This window comes from Camellia sinensis, chromosome 5, assembly GCF_055761805.1.
Source record: "Camellia sinensis isolate YWXY chromosome 5, ASM5576180v1, whole genome shotgun sequence".
NCBI lineage: Eukaryota > Viridiplantae > Streptophyta > Magnoliopsida > Ericales > Theaceae > Camellia > Camellia sinensis.
Genome location: NC_138965.1, coordinates 141,516,596 through 141,539,768, shown reverse-complemented (window position 1 = coordinate 141,539,768; position 23,173 = coordinate 141,516,596). Strand labels below are relative to the sequence as shown.

The 23,173-nt window shown below is 33.2% G+C and overlaps 4 protein-coding genes across 4 annotated transcripts; 2 read left to right on the top strand and 2 right to left on the bottom strand.

The window, feature by feature from the left end:
- Positions 1-948, bottom strand: LOC114289984 (PRA1 family protein E). The gene has a single exon (XM_028233837.2). It carries the CDS (start codon positions 795-797, stop codon positions 156-158), a length of 642 nt encoding a protein of 213 aa, XP_028089638.1. The 5' UTR covers positions 798-948; the 3' UTR covers positions 1-155.
- A 4,812-nt stretch (positions 949-5,760) lies between these two features.
- On the top strand, positions 5,761-6,745 carry LOC145791733 (glutathione S-transferase T3-like). The gene is made up of 2 exons (XM_082872155.1): positions 5,761-5,910; positions 6,173-6,745. The coding sequence occupies exons 1-2, from the start codon at positions 5,761-5,763 to the stop codon at positions 6,743-6,745; spliced, it is 723 nt and encodes a 240-aa protein (XP_082728281.1).
- Positions 6,746-7,320: 575 nt separating this feature from the next.
- On the bottom strand, positions 7,321-8,061 carry LOC114289930 (uncharacterized). Its single transcript, XM_028233778.2, has one exon. It carries the CDS (start codon positions 8,059-8,061, stop codon positions 7,321-7,323), a length of 741 nt encoding a protein of 246 aa, XP_028089579.2.
- A 13,483-nt stretch (positions 8,062-21,544) lies between these two features.
- Positions 21,545-22,895, top strand: LOC145791732 (uncharacterized). Its single transcript, XM_082872154.1, has 4 exons — positions 21,545-21,935; positions 22,076-22,280; positions 22,362-22,555; positions 22,652-22,895. The coding sequence occupies exons 1-3, from the start codon at positions 21,545-21,547 to the stop codon at positions 22,534-22,536; spliced, it is 771 nt and encodes a 256-aa protein (XP_082728280.1). The 3' UTR covers positions 22,537-22,555; positions 22,652-22,895.
- The last annotated feature ends 278 nt before the right edge of the window (positions 22,896-23,173 follow it).

Here is a 23,173-nt window from a genome sequence, read left to right as displayed (position 1 = left end):
TTTAATCAAATCAATAAACAACCAAATTCCATTGAAATAATTATAACACTTACTACACACAAAAAATGAGAAAACCCAAATTACCCATTTTGGATTAGAATTCTGAGGACCCAAAATTGCCAACAATGAAACCAATTCCATCACCATAAATATATTCAACCACGAGTATAAGTCGGCCGCATTGGCCGATCGCCGCCAACAACCGACAGCAAACCGCCCTCAGCCACCTCCTGCTCATTCAAAAACAAATCCTCTGTAAGCCTAAACGCCGCATGCAAGCCAACAATCAAAACCCCAATTATCAGCGAAACCAACACATTCAAACCCACATTAGTAAAAACCAGAGCAATTACAGTGACCAAACTGAGCACAACAAGAACAACCCGATCATCAATTGTGCGATTAAACAACATAATTGGGTGATCACGCAAGAAGTAGAGATACAACCAACCCACGAACAAAGCCAAGAACACGATCATCGAAACGGGATGGTATATGAGGCTGACGAACACTATGATCAGCATCACCAAAGTGTAGTTGACTCGGAAGTAGTAGAGATTTTTTTTGATTCGAGACATGGACTCGGCGTAGCTGTAGGGTCGAGAGAAGGAGGAGAAGTCGAAGAGCTCTTTCCATGGGCGGCGCGTGGCCATTAGGGATTGAGTCTGGGCTTTGGCGCGAGAGATGAAGGTTGACGGTGGTGGTGGTGGTGGCGGCGGCGGCGGAAGCGGCGGCCGTCTGCTGCTGGTGGCGGTGGTGGGGGACGTTCCATAACTAGATGGTGATTTGTTTGACATTTTGGATCCACAAACAACACAGATCAACTAGATTCAGAGAGAGAGAGAGAGAGAAACCCGAACCCTAGAGGGGCTCTGTGGGTGGTGGGTTTCTCTCTGATAACAGCGCTGGGAGGAGGCAGGAGGGAACGGAGGCCAGGCTGGGAATTAAAAAGGTTTTCATTGGTTTCAGTTTTGAGAATTTATTTATTTATTTATTTTTTATTTTAACTAAATTTTTTTAATATTTTAAGTAATTTTTTAAAATAAAGCTACATAACATAAACATACGTATAATATTTATGAAAAAAAATTTTAAAAAATTTACTAAATACCAAAAATAAAATAAAATAAAATAAAGAATAATTTAGTATATTTTTTATATTTTTATATATTTATTAGTTTTTTAAAATTATTTTTTACAAATATTTTACTATGTATCTTAAAAAGTGAAAAAAATTGTTTAAAATTTTAAAAATATTTATTGAAAATAAAAAATATGAAAAAAAAAATTTCAATTTTTAAAAAATTGAATTTAAAAAACTGAAACCAAACATACTGTTTGTTAAAAAAAAAAAAAAAAAAAAAAAAACTACGTTTGGTTCCATTTTTCTAAAAACAGTTTTTAGAAAATTCTACTTTCTTATTTTCCGTATTTTTTTGTTTTTACTGAGTTTTTAAAATATTTTATGCAAATTTTTTACTTTTTAGACATACCTAACATAAATACACTTAAAAAGTAAAAAAATTGTAAAAAAAATCTTTTAAAAACTCACTAAATACCAAAAATATAAAAAAAAAAATTACAAGAATTTAGTATATTTTTTGTATTTTTATGTATTTCTTAATTTTTTAAAATATTTTTTCACATTTTTTTTTTTACTTTTTAGATACATCTAAGTAAGGTACATCTAAAAAAGTAAAAAAAAATGTTTAAAATTTAAAAAATATTCACTAAAAACAAAAAAACACGAAAACCAAAAAATTTAGTTTTCAAAAAACTTAATCCAGAAAACTCAAACCAAACACACTGACTAGTGTTCTATCCATGCTATGCACGAGTTGTGTTTATAATTATTTGTATATATATGTGAATTGCGATTTTTAAATTTTTTTTTTTCACATAGAAAAAGGAATATAACAAATGCAGCATATCTTTAATCAAATATTTTATGTTTGCTTTTATTCAAAATTTAAAATTTTTAAAATAATGTACGGACAAAATTTATAACTAAATTAAGAAAAATTTATTCCTAACAATATTTTTTTTACTTCTATATAAATATTCAAAAAAATAAACTTGAAAATTTGTTTACAATTATTTGTATATATATGTGAATTGTTATTTTTAAATGCTTTTTTTTTGGCACGCAGAAAAAAGAATATAACAAATGCAGTATATCTTCAATCAATTATTTTATGTTTGCTTTTATTCAAAATTTAAAAATAAGACAAAATTTATAACTAAATTAAGAAAAAATTTATTCCTAACGACATTTTTTTACTTCTATATAAATACTTTTAAAAAAAAAAAACTGAAAAAGGTAGTCAATATAAATATTATACATTAAGTAAAAAAATGTGGTTAGCAATTATGTTTACATAAATTTGTTATAGTTTTAATTTCAAAGTTTAAATATATATATATATATATATATGTTAAAAACATTTTATTTACGTAGTATCAAATAGAATTTTCTTAACAAAAAGGAAAGTCATAAAATTTTGTTGTAAATTTACAAATGTCTATTGTTGGAAACGGGGATACTATTGTGCCTTAAGCACAGCAGTTATTGTTGTGCTCTTTGTGGGAGATCGTCCCGAGTGTTTGTCGATAATCTGAATCGTTCATATTGTAAGATTCGTTTAGAATATTATTCATGTAAAAAAATCAAGTTAATCGGATATTCATAACCCTATGATTAGGTCCTAATTGTTTTTAAAAATTAATGAAAGTTATGTTAATCGTTAATTTTTAAAAAAACAAATGTACTTTGTTTATAGGGTTACAGACATCCAATCGACTTGATTTTCTGTATGGATGATTTAGTCGACGAACCCTACAATATGAACAATTCAGATTATCGAAAAACACTGGGGACGACCTTTCACAAATAGCACAACAGTAACTGTTGTGCCTTAGGCACAACAATATCCCCTTTTTCTCATTGTTAAACATTCTATTCTACTTGTTTGTTTGCTTGCTTATTTTGGGAGTTTTGATATTTGATTTTTGCTCCACATTCATGGTATTGTTTTATTTATTTTTCTTCTTCTTACTTGATTTTTATATGATATTTCTTTCATAATACATCTTCGAGTGTATCAGTGAAAATATCCTACACTTAAAATGCATAAAATTACAATATATAGAAAAAAAAAAAAAAAAGAGTAAGTAATTGCCCAAAACTAAAAAACTTTAAGAAAAATGAAAAATAAAAACAAAAATGAAATTGTTTGAAATAAAAAATGATTTATTTATTTATCAATTAATTTTTAAAAATAAACTTTTAAAGAAAACAAATAAAACTATATTAAAAAAAAGAGTACAGAAACCAAACATAAAATACAAAATGTAAATGAATTTTAAGATTTTCAAGAAGTGAGACTCGCAAATAAATTTTGTAAAATATTGTCTATTCATATACTTTTTGTGTATATTTTTTGTACTTCTAATCTCGAAAATGACATTGAAATAAATTGCACTTCTTGCATTAGGTCCATCTAATAGCTTTACCAAATACAAATGTAATAAATTTCATAACACAAAACACAAGCAATTGTGAGACAAAGTATCTAAAAAAAAAATGAAAGCAATGTTCAATGATAATGTGGAAGCACACCTGACATTTTAATTGAAAGCATAACCAGATAAATCGTCATAGAAGAGGAAAACAACCTTTATTTTTCATCACAACAATTACATAACTCAATATATAATTTTAATGTCTCTCACCCTTCCACACGTTCAATTCTCTATCAATATTAGAATGAATGTATAAACCAAAAAAGGAAATATTGAGAAGACAAACAGATGTGGTTTGAGACCTTGCCATTGTTAAATTCTATTAATTAATAGTTATTAGGTTTCAATGGTTGGATTTCTAATATTTGTTGGAGCATCTCCAACGCAAGAGCCAAAAGGGGAGAATTAGGCATTTTGCCTATTGAAGTTGGATTTCGAAGCTCCAATGCGCTCTGCATCTGAGGAGGCATTTTGCCAATTCTCGTTTTGGCTCTCCACAAGTAGCCAGCGTCCATTGCTAGGCAAAGCACTCTTCCCGCCATTGTGTTGGCCTCCATCGCTACAAGCAACATCTCTGTTCCAGCCCATTGATGATCACAGGTATGGCTCTCTTTCTCTTTCTCTTTCTCCACTTCCCTATTCTTCCCCATCATCTATCTCCAAAGGAATACATGATTTAGGGCAATCCATTTGCAAAAATTGGGTTTGTGTACTGAAATTAGTGCCTTGTTCATAGAAATTTAGTTTTTTTTTTTTTTTTAAGATTTTTTTTTATGGTTTTATGCTTCCTCAATCTTCATTTGGTTAAGTTTCCGAGGTAAAAAAGACTGATCATAAATTGGGTTCTCAAAATATTATCATATTAGGACTTCTTTTTGTTCATGGAAACTTGATTTTATTCTTTCATGGAAACTTGGTTAGGTGGATGAGGTAGATTTTCGAAATGCACTCAAGGTGTTCGAAGAAAAGACATATTAGAATTTGGGTTCTCAAAACATTGTCATATTAGGATTTTTCATTTATTGTTAATGGAGAGTATGAAATTGATTCAATATGAGTAGTAGTCATGTTTCAACAAAGCCATGTGGTGCCCTGTCCATATCATTGTCCTTTGAAGTCTTTCCATAAATACATAAACCAAACAAAATTCAAACCAAAACATATACCCCATATATATATATATATATATATGTAAACACCTCTGCAAACCTTCCAACCACCATTGCACCCCACTACCCACCCACCACATATCTGTAAACCTCTCTTAACAATAAGCTTAGCAGATACAAAAAGAACCCAAAAAAAGTATAAAAAATGGGCTATCAAACTCAGATCTCTACACCCAATAGATAATCTCTGCCTTCACCTAACTTGCACATCATTTGGCTTTGCCTCAAACCCAGAAGAGAAAGATAGAGAAACAGAACTCTTGTTAATAAGGGTTGCTAATTTTTCATTTATTGTTAATGGAGAGTATGAAATTGATGTAGCTCTTGTAATTCTGTCAACTGTAACATATCATCACACTTCTGCAATTGTTGTAGCTCTCACCTTAGGTAGCTTTCACCTGGGCAAAAAAGAAGCATATTTTCACTTTTGGGTTTTACCATAATTTGTTGGAAGCTGAGTTTTGCTATTGTAGTTTATGTCTAACAGTAAACCCATGTGATGCATGAGTTGAATTGTGAGAAATTAGTAAACCTGGGCGAAATTATTTCTTGAAAAAATTAAACACTTTTCTGAATAAGAAGGTAAGAAATTAGTTTTAGTAGATTGTAAAATTTGGAATTATAAATTAATGAACAATTAGAAAATTTTAATTTGTTCGTGCATCACTTTCTATGCATTATGAATCAGATTTGTTCCAATTGTATTATGTCCACCATTCTATGCAATATTCAAAACAGATTTCACAGATTTGTATGCAATATTCACCTTCTATGAATCAAATTTCAGAGATTTCTATGAATCAAATTTTTAGTGCATCACTTTCTATGCAATATTCAAAACAGATTTCAGAGATTTCAAAGTGTATTATGTCCACCATTCCCTAATTCATTATTTTTGGAATTAGGCCATGAATTGATAACTTTTTTTTTTTTTTTTTTCTTTTTGTGTGGTATGAACAATTGTGCTTTAGATGGAATATCAAGGAAATGCATATTTTAGCAACCTAATGAACAACGAGTTTGACCTTGACCATGATTTTACCACCGAGTCTCCTCAACAAGAGAGTCAATGTTATCATTCTCTCCTGAAATCATTACTCAAACTACAAAGATATCACAACGCAAAGGGAACTTCACCGTAGAGGAAGACATGATGCTCATATCTTCATGGCTTAATATTAGCTTAGATCCAATTAGAGGAAATGAGCAAAAGTCAAAGGCATATTGGTTAAGAGTGTAGGAGAACTTCAACAAGTACAAAACCTTCAATTCTGAAAGAACTCAAACTTCTCTAATGAATCGGTGGTCGACGATTCAACTTGCCACAAATAAATTTTGTGGATGTTTTTCTCAAGTTGAACGGTTGAATCGAAGTGGTTCGACTGAAAATGACAAGGTATTACTAGAATTTAATTTTGTACCTATAATGAATATATATCATTCGTTATGTGATAGTGACTATTCTTTAATCTATTTTTCAGATTCGGGATGCGAAAAAATTGTACAAAGACTTGTATCATTCGAACTTTCCCTTTGAGCATTGTTGGAATGAGTTGAGATCCCAACCAAAATGGATGGAAGATACAACAACAAAGAAGCAAAAAAGCACAAAAAATGCATCTCCGGCAACGTCTACCCCTTGTACACCAGATTCAGTGAACTTAGAGAACAATGATAACTATGATGTTGTGGAAAGACCAATAGGAAGGAAGGCCGCAAAGAAAAACAAAGCCAAAGATCTTGGAAATAATGTTACAGTGTCGCCTTTTGTGAAGCTCTTAGAAGAGATAAAGGTAAAGAATGACATAATAAATGAGAAGAAAATAGAGATATTTGAGAAATCTTATCTTCAAGAGGAACGAAGGATTGAAAACGAAGAAATGAGAGAGGAACGAAGGATTGAAAATGAAGAAAGAAGAGAGGAACGAAGGCTTGCATTAGAGGAAAAGAGAGAGGAAGAGAGAATCATGTCAATGGATACAAGTAATATGCCTCCATTGCAAGCACAATATATTCGCCAACGTCAAATGCAAATCCTTGAAAAAAGGAATTAATTGTTTTTATTTAGCTTTGAAACTATGTTTTTATTTAATTTAAGTTTGACTGTATTTTATTTTTGGGTTTGCTGGCACATTTGTTTTTGATGTGCAGAATTTTAGTGCTTTGACTTGGATTTAGAGTTGGGTTTGTTTCAAATTTTGCTAGTTGAAATCTGAAATGGAGACAGACTTGTTGGGTTTGAATTCTTGTTGGATTTTAGTGCTTTGACTTTGAAATGGAGACAGACTTTTTATATTTTGGATGTCCATTCAAGTCTTGGATTTAAAAATTAATGAGAGATGTAAAGAAAGATTAAGAATTCTCCGAATTCAACTTAATGGGGTCTTTCATTCACTTATTCTTTTGTTCTTTTTATGGCCAATAATAAGTTTGATTGTATTCCAAAAATAAGTTAGGGATTTATTCATAGAAAAAATTTGTTATAAGTATCACTAAAGATCATAGATTAAAAACAAATCACTAGTGATATATTATTGAAAGCACATAAAGTAGTACAAATATTTTTGAAAATACACTCACTAAAGCATAGAAGCTAGTACAGAAATCAATAAGAACCAACTAGTATTTCTCACAAGGAGTCTCCATGTAGTGTCCACAAGTGTTCGACCAAGTCTTGTTTGAGTTTGGAATGAGTTCCTCTATCTCTGATGCGATGATGATTTTGAATGAATTCAAAAAGTTCTGGTGTACACTCATGAGACACTGGTGGAAAACTTTCACTAATTGTATCATAATTAAAGTCCAATCCATTGGCATCCCTCTCATCTTCAACAATCATGTTATGCATTATTATGCATGCCATCATAATGTCTTCCATTATTTCCATTTTCCAAAAACGTGCAGGTCTTCGCACAATCGCGAAACGTGCTTGGAGCACACCAAATGCTCGCTCAACATCCTTCCTTGCCGATTCTTGAGCTTTTGCAAAATATATTTGTTTATTCCCTTGTGAAGATGAGATTGTTTTGACAAATGTTGCCCATTGCGGATATATACCATCGGCAAGATAGTATCCCATTGTATAATCATTTCCATTAATTGAGTAATTGACTGGAGGAGCATGACCTTGAGTAAGGAGTGAAAATACAGAAGAACGATCTAATACATTGATGTCGTTATGAGATCCGGGCATCCCAAAAAAGGCATGCCATATCCATAAATCTTGAGAAGCCACAACCTCTAAAATAATAGTTGGTTCATGGATGTGACCAGAATACATACCTTTCTGTGCAGTAGGACAATTTTTCCACTTCCAATGCATACAATCAATGCTCCCTAACATACCAGGAAACCCGCGATTGCTTCTCATCGCTAATAATCTTGAAATATCATCGTTGTTAGGGCTCCTCAAGTACGTCTCAGAAAACATTGCAACCACGCCTTAACAAAGTGTTTTAGACTCTCTATGGCGGTGCTTTCACCAATTCTTACATAATCATCCACCGAATCTGCTGCTACTCCATAAGCGAGCATCCTCATAGCAGCTGTCATTTTTTGAAGGGAAGACAAACTAATGATTCCAACGGCATCTGTTTTCTGGACAAAATATGGATCGTATGCTTCCACTGTAGATAGAATATGAAGAAAAAGAGATCGATTCATCCGGAATCTCCTCCTGAATAAATGGGCAGGATTTATAGCTGTTTCTGAGAAGTAGTCTCGATAAAGTCTCTCATGGCCTTGAACTCGATCGCGATAAATAACTGCATGGCCTTCAATGGAACCACTACGTCTTCTCGAACATCTTTCTCTATTGAGTCGCTCTTCTTCCATTGCAGCTATCGTTATTAGTTGCAATTCATCATCACCGTCAAAGTCGTTAAGAATCATTTTCATGGTATTGCGAGCCATGATAATTAAAAAATGAATGAAGTTGACAAATATAGTTCAAATTGGTAAAATGAAAGAGCAAATCCTTTTTATAAACAAAAATATATGACCGTTAGGAATATGTTCGTTAAAGAATATTACCGTTAGAGAATATTACCGTTTGAAAATATGACCGTTGAGATAATATGATTATTTGAAAATATTTTTTTATAAATAATTTAATTATATATTTTGAATTAAAAAAATATTTGCAAATGCCACGTCAATATATCCAGCATGTTATAAAAAGATTATTTATTTATTTATTAATGTTTATAATAGTTTTTTAAAAAAAAAATTAGTTAAGTTAGTTTGATTGGTTAGCTAAAATAAAGAGTATGGTTGGAGTGTACATTAGCTAAACTAGTTAGGCAAAATAAAGAAAGTAGTTTTTTGTGTACTTTGAAGAGGCATTTTAGAGAGCATGGTTGGAGATGCTCTTAGTCATTAAAGCTAAGTTATTTGGTTTTATCTATATTCACTTGATAATTTCATAGTAAACACGTGTCAAACCTTTACACAAATACTTGACACATTTTTTTAGCATTATTAATGAAATGTATAGTGTAATTTTTTTTTTCTTTTTTTTTTTCATAATTACAACATGTTATTTTTTTAATAAGAATTTATATTTGTTTTAGATATTATTTTAATATACAAATTATTTTTTACAATGTAATTTTTTTTTTCTCTTTTTTTTTCACAATTGCACCTTGTTATTTTTTAATAAGAATTTATATTTGTTTTAAATATTTTTTTAATATAGAAATTATTTTTTTTAGATTTTAATGAAATGTACGTAAGTGCATCAAACAGCACCATAATGTAATTTTTTTTCTTTCTTTTTACAATTGCAACCTATTTTTTTTTAATAAGAATTTATATTTGTTTTAGATATTTTTTAAATATACAAATTACTTTTTTTAGATTTTAATAAAATGCACAATGTAATTTTTTTCTCTATTTTTTCGCAATTGCAACCTGTTATTTTTTAATAAAAATTTATATTTATTTTAGATATTTTTTTAATATACAAATTATTTTTTACGGTATAATTTTTTTCTCTTTTTTTAGCAATTGTAACCTATTATTTGTTTTAGATATTTTTTTAATATATAAATTATTTTTTTTAGATTTTTTATAAAAATAATTTAACAATCTCATAACTAACTATATTGTATAAGAGAAGTAAAAAAATATTGTGAGTTAAGAGAAATCAATAAATGATGAGATTTTTTTTTTGTAAATCAAAAATTTTAAGATTAAAATTGAAATATTGAAACTCCTATAAAACTTGTGAATTAGAAACTCCCTTTTCATTATATAATATATAGATGGATTACATTGACACACTCATGAGGGTTCTCATTAATTCACATTAGTACCTCGTAGTTTTAAAAATTATATTATCCTCGTTGAAGTTGATTGTTTGATTACAAAAACCTGTCTTTATTGGTTGACACAGATTTTGCTTACATCAACAATTAATTTGTAAAAAACATTTCTCTTTTAGGTTTTTATTGACCCTTGAACCATTTATTTATTTTATTTTATGTTTGAGATATTTGCTAAGAAATCCAACTTAAGGAGTGTCTAAAATATTAGGTTCAATAGACATTTTTTTGTTAGTGAAAAATTCACTATTTATAAAATAGTTTGTTGAAAAATTTTATTTATTTTGAAGGATATTTTGTTTTTAATTTTATTTCTTAATTTATATGTTGATTTTTTTTTGAATATCTGTTTAAATTATTTTTTCTCTATTCAAATTTGTTTGACTGTTTGTTCAAATTTATATTTATCTGTTGAATTTTTTTCCTTATCTTTTCAAATTATGTAAGTTTTTGTCTCTATCCATTCAAATTCTATAAGTTTCTCTTTGTTCTTATTTGTTGAAACAAAATCTGTTGAAATATGTGTTTAAATTGTATTATCCGTCCAAAAAAAAAAAATTAGAACATCAACAAGAAAAAGCAAGATCCCACCAAAAAAATTGAACATATCAAATTCTCATATGGGGAGAAAGGAGAGTGATCTGTTGAAAAAAACCACGCCGCTACCTGTTGCAATGAACCAAAAAAAAAAAACAGATAGTTCCGAAAAAAATAAAGCACCAATCGACAATATTTTTCAAACTCAGTAATCTAAGCCGAGACGAAGACGATGATCTAGGCCAGATCTGGTAGTCAACAAACTCAGTGATTTTTCAAGCTTGTTAATGGCTTCGAATCAAATGATGACAATGACGATGACGATGACAATGACAATGAAAAAGATGAACGACCGAAATGAAGACGACGACCAGATCTAACCCGAGACAAAGATGATGATGCAACAATGTCTATGTGAGGCAGTGCGTAATAGGGACTCTCTATCACTCGAAGAGAGATCTCGGCGAAATCAATTCCCTCTGATCTCTTAAATAAGTGGCAGCAAAGGAAGCTCCGGTCATTTGGTCGGAGATTCGGTGGCGGTGACTGCGGAGAAAAAGACGAAGTGAAAGATGAGTAGGACATCGATGACACTATGGCACGCCCACCAAAATGACTCCGCCGCCATGCGGAAGCTCTTGGAGAAGGATTATGATAATCGCACTTCGCTTGGCGATAAAGACGATGTTGGTTGCTGATGTGAGAGAGAGAGAGAGAGAGAGAGAGAGAGAATAGAGAGAAAGAAAGAAAGTTTGACCTTCTGCGCTGGCGATGCCTACGTATGGCGGTGGTAGTGGGTTCGATGGCTGTGAGGGAGAGAGAGAGTGAGAGAAAGGTTTGATCCGAGGAGACAGAGACAGATACATCTAAGGCCCCGTTTGTTTTGGATGTTGGAGATGAAATGGGATTAGAATAGTGGTGGGGTCCACTTAATGTTTTGTTTGTTTGTAGAGTTCAACAACAGATTGATAAGCAGGAGGCTTGAAGATGGGCCTTGCATACAGGTTTCATAGTCTGCCCCAACGCATGGTATTGAAAATTTAGTCCGTTGGTATTAGGGGGGTGATTACTTATTTACCCATCGTTGCCCTAGCTCATCCTTAGAAGAAACAGCAGAAGGAGGAAGGAGAAGCAAAGAGAAGCTCTCATCTTCTTCATCAGATTTTCGATCTGAAAGATTCAGTCTGCCTTACTCATCCTTGAAAGCAACAACAGCAAGAAGGAGAGGCAACAAGAAGCTCCCTTCTCTTCTTCACAGTGTGCCCTAGCTCTCTCTCATCTTCAGATTTTCAATCTTCAGATTCAGTAAAGCATCTGCAGTATCGGTAATTTTTTTTTTTGGTTAAGCAAGTTATTATTAACTTGGTGCTTGGAATTGGGTTTTGTTTCAAATTGGGTTATGTTGCATCTGCTTCAAATTGGGTTTTGTTTTTTTGTTTTTCTTGCATTTGGGGTTTGAATGATATATTTTTTACACATTTGGGGTTTTGATTGTTGGTAATTGCTGGCAATGTGCAATTTTACTTTAATGAAAAAAGTACAGCAACCAAATAATGAGCAAATACTCAATTGTTAATTGCAATAGATTTTCTTATCTGCACAATAATAATCAAACCCATCAGAAGATTGGTTCAGACATCCAACTGGCCAAATTTTTGACGATGAAAATATGGAAATCCTCTTTAATTAACTGGCTGTCTAGATGACTTTTCAAAAGAGAGAAGAAAAAAAGTTGTCTAGATCATTTTCCATTAATATTCTTGTCTTAAAAAAATTTAATCTGTGACAACATCAGCAAAAATTCATATACCTCCACCTCTTTAGTAGGTACTTGTATAAAAAGTTTCGAAATTACCTTTTTTGACCTATGCATGCTGCAGTTGTCGATAGTGGATTTATATGAATCCCAATGTTCTTTTGCCATTGTGCTTAACATATTGAGTTGGATTCCAAGTGCTGAATTTGCCTCTGATAACTTTCTCCAAGTTTCCAGGGCCTTTTGAGGCTCAGATTTTTGCCACTTCTTGATAGCACCCACCATTGATATTGTGGATGATCCTCCAGCTCTTGGTTCTCCTAGTAACTCCATATGCATCACAATCACTAATAACAACCAATAAAGAAACTGTGTTCCCATGGTTTCCAGGGAACATAAAGAAGGTCTTACCAAGTGTATACCATTTTTTCAAAAAATGGAAAAAATAGAAAGTTGTATAGAAAATAAAGAATGTTAGTTAAGTCAAAGTCTTATATGTTTCACGTCTGGCCAGTGGGGTCCTAATGAGAAAGTTGCTCTGATTAACAAAATATGTTAGGAAAGGGAAGTTGCATTTTGTCATCTTAGTGCCATATAACATATCCAAGTCTGCCAATGAGTATGGATATGAATATGTATCAAGTATGGTAAATGTTAATATAATCACAATTAGGTTATTGCCCTGCCAACACCCTCTATCCCCTGCCAACACCCTAAAATCCTGAATTGACAAGAGCACAATTAGGTTATTGCCTTCTCAAGGGAAGAGGTCAGTGACTAATAATTAAATTAATAGTCATTGAAAGTTTCAAATTTAATTACATAGTTTCAAACTTTAACATTATGGAATGTATTTCTCATGAAATGAACTACATGCATTCCATGTTTTCCTCATTCTAATACAACTAATAAAAGAGTATGAGAATGGAATATTCAAATAATGGGTTTGTATCATTCTTGTAAGAAAAAGGACCATTCTTGTAAGAAACTGCCCTTTTTTTTCTTGAGTAAAAGCAGGGAACATATTTACCTATTCAAGTGATTTTTCATATATTTTTGCACTAGTGTTTTAATGGCATCTGTTGTAGTCAAAGATTGTGTATTATAACTAAATGTTTAAGTTGGATTTTCATTGAAAATAAATATCTTTCATTTTCTTTGATGTCTTTTCTATTTCTTTTCTGTATGAAATTAATACTACTTTCACATTGTTAACATGTGGTATGAAAAAATTTGAACAATGCTCCACTTGGTAATTTTTTGCGTAGTTCTTTCCTTTGTTTTCATTGAATCTTTTTCTCTATGTGGCTTTTTGGCCTTTACACTTTGTTTTATGGCAGTCAACAGTTTCTATTATTTGTTTTACTTTTTGTGCTGATTTTAGCCACTTATTGTTTATTCATTTGTTGTAGATGGATAATTATGCCACTAAGAAAAGGAGAAAGGACCTAATAGAGGAATTTGTAGCCCTGCAACATGTTGTTTCATCCATTAATTATGCATGTGCTATGTATATAGTGATTTTACATGCTGCATTCAAGAAGAAAGAAATTAGGTTACAACTACCTAGATCACCTCGCCCCTATGGAAAACAAATTGACCATTTAAATAGATTGGTCAACGATAGTGACATAAATTGTCATGACCAACTTCAGATGAATAGGCGTACTTTTATGCTTTTATGTGGGTTGGTGCGAAGTATTGGATTGTCTGATTCAAAGTATGTCGTCTTAGAGGAGCAAGTAGCAATGTTTTTTAATGTGCTTGCACATCATACTAAGAACCGCAAAATTAAATTTAATTTCATGCGAAGTGGTCAAACAATTAGTAAGCACTTCAATAATGTTCTCAAGGCTGTGTTACGCCTCCATGGTCTCCTCCTTAAGAAGCCTGAATCAATAACTGCTAATTGTACAGATGATAGGTGGAGTTATTTTCAGGTACATTATATTTACAACTATTCTTAATTAACATATTATATTTTTGTATTGCCTATATTAATTTTTTAATATTATTTTATTTTTAGAATTGTCTTGGTGCTTTAGATGGGACCTATGTTAAGGTTCTTGCTCCTGCAATAGACAAACCAAGGTATAGAACAAGAAAGGGAGAAATTGCCACAAATGTATTGGGTGTGTGCTCCCAAGACATGCAATTCATATATGTCTTGCCTGGATGGGAAAGATCTGCTTCTGACTCTAGGGTACTTAGAGATGCTGTCAATAGACCCAATGGGTTGAAAGTCCCTACTGGTATGAAAATTATATATTGTTATATATATATACACTATATCTATATTAAACAATTATTTTGTTACATACATAGTGAAACCATGTTACATAATTACAGGCCACTACTATCTTGTAGATGCGGGTTACACAAATGGTGAGGGTTTTCTTGCACCATATAGAGGACAGAGTTACCATTTTTCCACATGGAGAGAAGGGGGTGCCCCAACAACTCCACAAGAGTTTTTTAACATGAGGCACTCTTCTGCTCGTAACGTCATTGAGAGGTGTTTTGGGCTACTTAAAATGAAGTGGGCAATATTGAGGACTTATTCTTACTTTCCAATCAAAACTCAATTTCATATTATCACTGCATGTTGCCTTCTCCACAATCTCATACAACGTGAAATGCCTATGGATCTTGATGATGATGAGAATGAGGAAATGAATCCTCCTCCTCCAGCTACTAAATTAGGAGATGAAATGATTGATGTTGTTGAAACATCTGATCAATGGAGTGAATGGAGAACTGCCTTGGCAACCCAAATGTTTAATGAATGGTAAGCAAGCAGAGGTCAATAAATTAGTGTTGTATGATGATTATTATGTAATAGTGAGAGTTTATTATGGCATGTAATTCGAACCGTATTTGTTTAGTTTTTGTGTGGTATTTGTAACAAATATTGTGTAAGTTGATTTGTTATTTATGATTGACATGTGTGATATGATTTAAACTTATGACATACATATATATACGTATGGATGACACAGGTACCACTAGTTCTCGTAAGAAGGGGAAACCTCGAAGGTTTTGGAATCACCGTAAGGAACTCTTCCTCATTACAACCATGAAGGATGTAACCGCAAGTAATCCCGGGTGGAAACTTGATAATAATCAATTTAGGGCAGGCTTCTATAATGAATATGAGAAGAAGATCTTAAGTGCATTTCCTGGAACTGATCTTCGAGCCACTCCTCACATCGACTCAAAGATTAAGTTATAGAGGAAACAATATAACACTTTTCAAGATATGTTAAAAATAAGTGGTTTTGGTTGGGACGATGAACAAAAGATAGTGCTTGTTGATAGTGGCGACGCATGGCAGAACTATGTCAGGGTAAATCTCATTTTTATGTTGTTATTTGCATGACTCTTTACTTATAAATCAATCAATTCTTTTTAATAATTGGATAATCACTTTTGTAGAGGGTACCGGATGCAAAAGGGATACGAAACAGGCCATTCCCGTTCTATGAAGATTGGCTTATTCTATTTGGAAAGGATAGGGCGACTGGTGAACTAGCTAAGGATCCTACTGATGTAGTTGCAGCCATGGAAAAGGAGGATGAAAATGCAACTACAGAAGAAGGAGAACAGTCTCCTGTTGAACAGTTTAGTATGAACATGGGTGATACAGACTACTCAATGTCTACTGCAGGTAATGTTCCCAACCGTGCTGACTCTACTAAAATTAGCAAAAAATGGGCTCGGCCTGCTTTGGGGATTCCTAGTGAACTATCAGAGATGGCAAAAAATCTTGGATCATTCATTGAGAATACTAATACTACGATGGTGGAGATTGCTCATAAGATAGGATATTTACATGACCTATCCCAACAAAAGATATTGGTTAATGCAGAACTTTTGAAGTTGCCAATGAGTAATACCCAAAGATTGATGGCAGCATCTATGATAGTGAAAGATGAAGACGAAGTTGACTTATTCTTCAGTTTAGATGAGAATGACAAGATGGAGTGGGTTTCTTTGCTATTGGAAAGTCATATTTGAATGTGGCATCTACTGTATGATGGTCTATTTGTATGATGGGTTTCTTTTTGTTTGCTCATGTGTTGGGCTATATAAGACTGGTTTTTGTAGCTTGCAATCTATTTATATGTTGCTCCTATGTTGGACTAGTTAAGATTGGTTCTTGTAGCTTGCAATCTATTTGCTACATATTTTGTATAAGCCAATCACAGTTCGACACGTGGCAGAATGAGGGCAATACGTGAAGACAATTCAAATCTTCAATCGTAGTCTCACGCGTGGCAGTTGATATTGGTTATTGTAGATCTGTACAGCACTGGATCAGCAAAGAGATGCAAAATGACGTGGCTTCAACGGTTACTCATATTTAAATTCAAAATTCGGAGGGAAGCCTAATTGTAGATATGGCATAGTGGAGCTAATTGTAAGGCAACATGATCAGCCATCATGGAGGGATGATTCGACTGTTAGAAATGCATTTCGACAGTTGTCATTGAGAAGTATAAATAGCAGAAAAGGCCCCACAAAGAGCCCCCGGCCTCAGATCTAAAAAACCAGTTTTATCTACTTTATTTTTCCTCCAGTTTTTACATTTCTTGTTCTTTACATTTCTGTACTTCAAATTCCTGCACTGAACTTTGTTTATAGGAGTATTTTCAAGTAGTTTGTTGCTGTAAACCTCTACGAGGCTGATTTGGATCTTTGTAAGTCTTCCATTTTACTTAATGAAATGTTACAAGTGTTCTTCATATTAATCGTTGTTTGCTTAATTCTCCTAAACATAGTCATCAGTAAAAGTCCTCTTCATTGAGGCTGAAAGAACTAAAACACAATCGTCTGATAATTGGTTGGCAATTAATATTCTGTAAGGACTGATTGATCCTTGCTGGCACGCTCAAAATTACAGTAATAACCTTCGCAAGCCAAAAAGCCAACATATATTTTTGGCACGCCCGGTGGGACTAATTAAAATGGCTAGACGTAGGAGACAAGGAGAAAATGAACGCTTGAAAGAAGGTGTGGAAGGAGAGGTAGAAACACATAATCTAGAGGATAATGTGATAACACATCCTGTGGAAGTACCTGTTTTATCAGAATCTATGGTCGAACAGACCAGCACTTTAGAGCGAGTACCACATGTTCAAAGTATTGGACGAGGCCAAGGAATTGGACCATCCACTGTTTCATCTACTCAGCCAATGAATCTATAGGGAGGCTTAGTAGATACCATAGGACAACAGTTAATGAACACAATGGAAAGATGGGCAACATCCTTTTTGGATCGAATGAATACTCATCAACTAACTAACGCAAGTCACATAAAGGAAATTTCAAATGTCCCTCAGTAAAGATTGGCTAGAGATAAACAACCTATGCAGAGTAATGGACATATTAATGGTCAAACTAGTAACCAAAACTATGAAAGACCATCACATCAGTCTTGGTATGAGCCTCTTTCGAGGTCTGTGACAAATCAAAATGCCTCATTACTTAACAGTGAAGCCATGCAAAATTGGTGGATCTAGCCCAACACAAGAAAATAGCATAAGGATGTTTCCAAATCCCCTATTTGAAGCCATACCTGGCACGAGGGGGTTCACTAATCCTTTGTTCGAATTTGTACCTGGGGGGTTGGAACGGGTTTCCTGCAACTGGAAGAGACACAACACCTATTCCAACACCTTTCGTAGGTCCTTTCGTAGGACAAGCTCAGAGGGGTCACCCATACGCTCAATAGCAGCCAGCACCACAGGGACAACCAGTCCCAAATATACCGCCCTATGGACCAAAAGGACCTTAGGCACAAGGTTGTCCACCAAATCTTGTGTTTGTTCCTCCAGTAGTGGTTCAACAAGCACAAAATATGGTTCCTAGGGACCAAATTGCTGGTATTATTAGAGAGATGTGTGGACCGATGGCTCAGGGGGTTCAAACTCCTGTGTACAGGAAACCATATCCAGAATGGATAGATAGGGTACATGAATACCCAAGAGGGTTTAAGATACCAGACTGTGCTCTTTTTTATGGGAATGGAAACCAGTCAACAGTAGAACATATTGCTAGGTTCGCTGCTCACTGTGGTGAATTTACCAATAATGATTTCATGAAGTTAAGACTGTTCCCAAATTCTCTAATTAGGGCAACCTTTGTATGGTATATTAACCTTACATCTGGCTTTATCCAAACTTGGCAACAAATGGAGGAGACATTTCATGCCTAATTCTTCCAAACAGAGCTAGAAGTTTCCATAGCAGACCTGGCAAGGTTGAGTCAAAGGCCTGATGAGAAGGCTGCTCAGTTTATTACCAGATTCAAAAGAGCACAAAAAAAAATGTAGGATCATCTTACCAAAGCCTAAGTTCGTGAGATTGGCTCAAAACGGTTTAGAGTATACGCTTCAAAAGAAGTTTGACTCAACTGAGTTTAGAGACCTAGTGGAATTGACCTATAAGGTATCTAGGTATGAAGCAAGGTTTTGAAACTCGGACCGGACCGGCTGGTTCAACCGGTTGAACCAGTGACCGGGTGAGATTCCGGTCCGGTTGGCCCTCTAAAACTGATCAAATGTAAAAACCGGTGTATTTTCATAGAACCGGTGAGACCGGTGGTTCAACCGGTGAACCATTCGAACCGGTGTCGGGTTAATTAAACCGGGGCGGTTTGATTATATATATATATATATATATAAAAAATTAGATTTGTTTCTATTTTTCGTTACTTATCTTCAGCCATCTAGGGCTTTTTCACACAGGTCTCTTCCCTTCCCTCTGTTAGAGCATCCAATCTATCTCTCTCTCTTTTTTTTCGCCATTAACGAATCAATCAAGCAAGGTTCTCAACTTTACACACTGATTCACCACCACTGCTGCCAAGAATCACAGCCGCCAGCAGCCTCCAGGTATTATTTTGATGAATCTTTGAATCTCCTTCTTTGTTTTTCAAAAGAATTGGGTTTACTTACAACGGCTCTGTTTTCGATTTTCCTTTTCCTCTATTTTTTTTTACAGAATGAAAAATATATAGAGATTCTCACAAAAAATTTTCAGATTGAAAAATAGATAGAGATTTTTTATTCTTCTATTTTCTATTTTTTTCTTCAGAATTTTTTTCCCCCCTTTATAGATAGATCATAGATATATAGAAAACATATTTTGAATTGAAATGGTGCACTAATTTCCCAATGTCAAACGACTACTTCTCAGTTGAGAGTGAAGACTAAAGTGAGAGAGAGGGGTATAGAGAAGCAGAGAATGCATTTGTAAAGAAACCCATCTCATTATCTTCACCCAAAAGGTACTTCCCATCCCTTTTATCTCTCTATCTCAAACATTTTACACCATTTTACTTTCTTTTTTTTTTTTTGGTGGCAACTCATTGTTTTACAGGTTGATATTATTATGATATTTTCTATCAATTTCTTATTTTTCCTGCCTAAATATCTGAAGATCTTTCTCATGCTTTCACTTTAATTGAGTTTTTTATTTTACTTTAATGTCTACATCAGATTGTGAAACGGGTCAATATTCATATTACCAGTCAATTAATATTAGATGACCTTAATTTTCAAATATTTATGAAGTTAAATTGTGATTTGGTGGGTATGTTATTTTGGGTTGCTTCTTGATTTGTGAATTCAGTGATGATAATTTGGATACCCATGAAGTTAAATTGTGATTTTACACCATTTTTATTAATTTGAATAATTATGATCCTACTTTCTAGAATATTAATTTGAATAGGAGTACTTTTTTTCTTTTTTCTTTTTTCTTTTTTTCATTTGTTCTTAGTCTAAGTTATAGTTGTGAGAGATGTCATCTGGCCAGAATTCAACAGCTAATTCCACTCAAGCCACAAGGGGAAAATCTGATATTGCATGGGCACATGTTATCGAGGGACGAGATGCCAATGGGAAGAAGACTTACTCATGTATGTATTGTAGGAAAACTATTAAAGGTGAAGGGATTAATAGAATGAAGCAACATCTTGCAAAGACGTCAGGTGAGGTTAGGCCATGTAAAAAAGTTCCCCCAAATATTCAATATCAAATGCATGAATCTTTGAAAGCATTTGATAAAATGAATAAGCAAAGTGAAGAAAATTATGATCAATTAAATCCTTATGGTCCAGGTGGCTTTCAATTTGAGGGTGATGATGTTTATGTCAATGTTGATGATGAGGACGATGAGGTTATGAGAATAATTCCTCAGAACAATAAGGGCATTTCAATCAATAAGTAGGAATAAGAGTAGAGCACCAATGACACAGAAAGGGAAGGGGAAGAGACATGAACCAACAAAAATCGGTGATTATTTTGCACCAAGGACCACTCTAGGTTCTCAACCAACTATCAAAAGCGCCCTCCAAACTAAAGAAGCCATACATAGAGCACATATGATTGTTGGCAAATTCTTTTATGATACTTGTATTCCAATCAATGCTGTGAACTCCATTTATTTTCAGCCCATGTTTGATGTTGCAATTGCCATTGGTCCAGGATATAAGGTCCCCACGTACCATCAACTTCGAGTTCCTTTATTGGGAGACTCAAAAAAAGAGCTTCAATTGTATATTGACACTTTGAAGAGTTCGTGGGCTGCTTGCGGATGTACTATTATGGGTGATGGTTGGACTGATGCTAGATAAAGAAATCTAATAAATTTTCTTGTCTATATCCCTATGGGAATTGCTTTTATGAAATCAATTGATGCCTCTGATGCTATCAAAGATGCTACTCTTCTTTCTAAATTGTTTCTAGAGGTTATTGAGTGGGTAGGAGTGTCGAATGTTGTTCATATGGTGACAGATAATGGAGCAAATTATAAAGCTGCTGGAGGACTTGTAAATGCTACTTACAAATCTATAAATTGGTCTCCATGTGCAGCTCATTGCTTGAACTTAATCTTAAGTGAAATTTCCAAGATGAATCATGTGCATGAGCTTGCTAATAAGGCATCAACGGTGACAAGGTACATATACAACCGTTCATGGTTGTTAGCTCGGTTGAGAAAGAAGAAGAGTTGGACTGAAATTGTGCGCCCAGGAGCAACGCGCTTTGCCACTACTTTCCTTATATTGCATAGTATTCATGAGCATATGCATGATTTGCAAGCTTTGGTGACAAGGAGTTTGCAAGTTCAAGATTTGCCAAAGAGAAGAAAGGAAAGGATGCCATTGATATCATTTTAGATAAACAATTTTGAAAGAATTGCTTCATCATTGTTAAGATTGTTGAGCCACTTATGCGTCTCTTGCGTATTGTTGATGGAGATGAGAAACTGTCCGTGGGATATGTTTATGAAGGCATGTATAGGGCAATCAAAGGTATTAAAGATATTTTCAAGAGAAATAAGAGGTTGTATAGGCCTTACACAACAATCATTAAAACTCGTTGGGATAATCAATTGCGAAAGAATATACATGCGGCTGCTTATTGGTTGAACCCAACTTTTCAATATGATCAAGCTTCATTTTGCCAAAAGCCAGAGGTTATGAATAGTGTACTTGATGTGATTGAAACTAAAGCCACATCAAGTAAAACGAAGCTCATGAATGAACTTAGATTGTTTCGAGATCGACAAGACAGTTTTGGAAGAGAGCTTGCCATTATTACATCAAAGAAAACACAACCTGGTAATCTCTCTCTTTTTTTTTAATAGTAATTATCATTATTATATGCTTTTAATTAGAATATTTTATCTCATTTATCTATTTCTTGTTTCTTGTTTCTTTTTTATTTTTTATAATATCTTTCTTTCTTTCTTGATAATAAGATGAATGGTGGAAGATGTTTGGACACAGTGCTCCAAATTTGCAAAAGTTAGCCATTCGAATTCTTAGTCAAACTAGCAGCTCTTCTGGATGTGAAAGGAATTGGAGCGTCTTTGAACGCATACATACAAAGAAGAGGAATAGACTAGAACATCATAGGCATAATGATCTTGTGTATGTTCATTACAACTTGCGATTGAAGAATAGGTAAATTAATCTTTCTCATATAGTAACTAATGGATTCTTTATTTTATTCGTTTATTTAGTCTTACATTTGAATCAAAATAGGAAGTATTACAAAACAAGGAATTATGATCCCATTGACATTGAAAGCATTGACAAAATCGAGTTTTGGATTATTGAAGAAGAAAGACTAGAACAAGAGGAGCCTCCATTGCTTGATTATGATGAGCTCGAAAAAAAGCTTTATAAAGAAGATGAGCCTCCACGATATAAGAAGTAATGTCATGGTCTACGAGATGGTTAGAAAATATTGTTTCATCATTATGCAACAAATTTTTTTTTTTATCAATCATTATCAAAATGATAGCTTAATGATTTTATTTTAACTATTGTAGATGATGTTGAGGATGATATGGAGGTAGAACTTCTTGGAGATGATATCGACTTGGGATCTTTTGGTGACGTGAACATTGATAATAGATCAAACAATCCGAGCTCTAGTGCAAATGCGAATGAGAATGATGATGATGATTGGCTAAATTATCGTCCCTAGGAGATTTAGGCAAAAATCAAAGATTGTTTGTGATGTTATGTTGTGTTGTCTGTAAACTTTGGACTTAGTTTTCTCTTTTTTGAAACTTATGTTTTATGGATTGCTTTAGTTGGATGCTTTCATAATTTTTCTTATTATGATTGTTGTTTTTAATAACTAAATTTTCATCTTTAATTTTATTTGTTGTTAGTATGTGAAGTGTTATGGCTTATATTCAGGAATTTTTTTTTTAATTATAGAAAAAATTTACTAAAAATATTTAAGAATTTTTTTTAAAAAATTGAAAATTTAATATTTAAATTATTAATTTATATTTTTAAAAAAGTTATTTATGACATAATTATGACGTCACGGTTCGATCCGG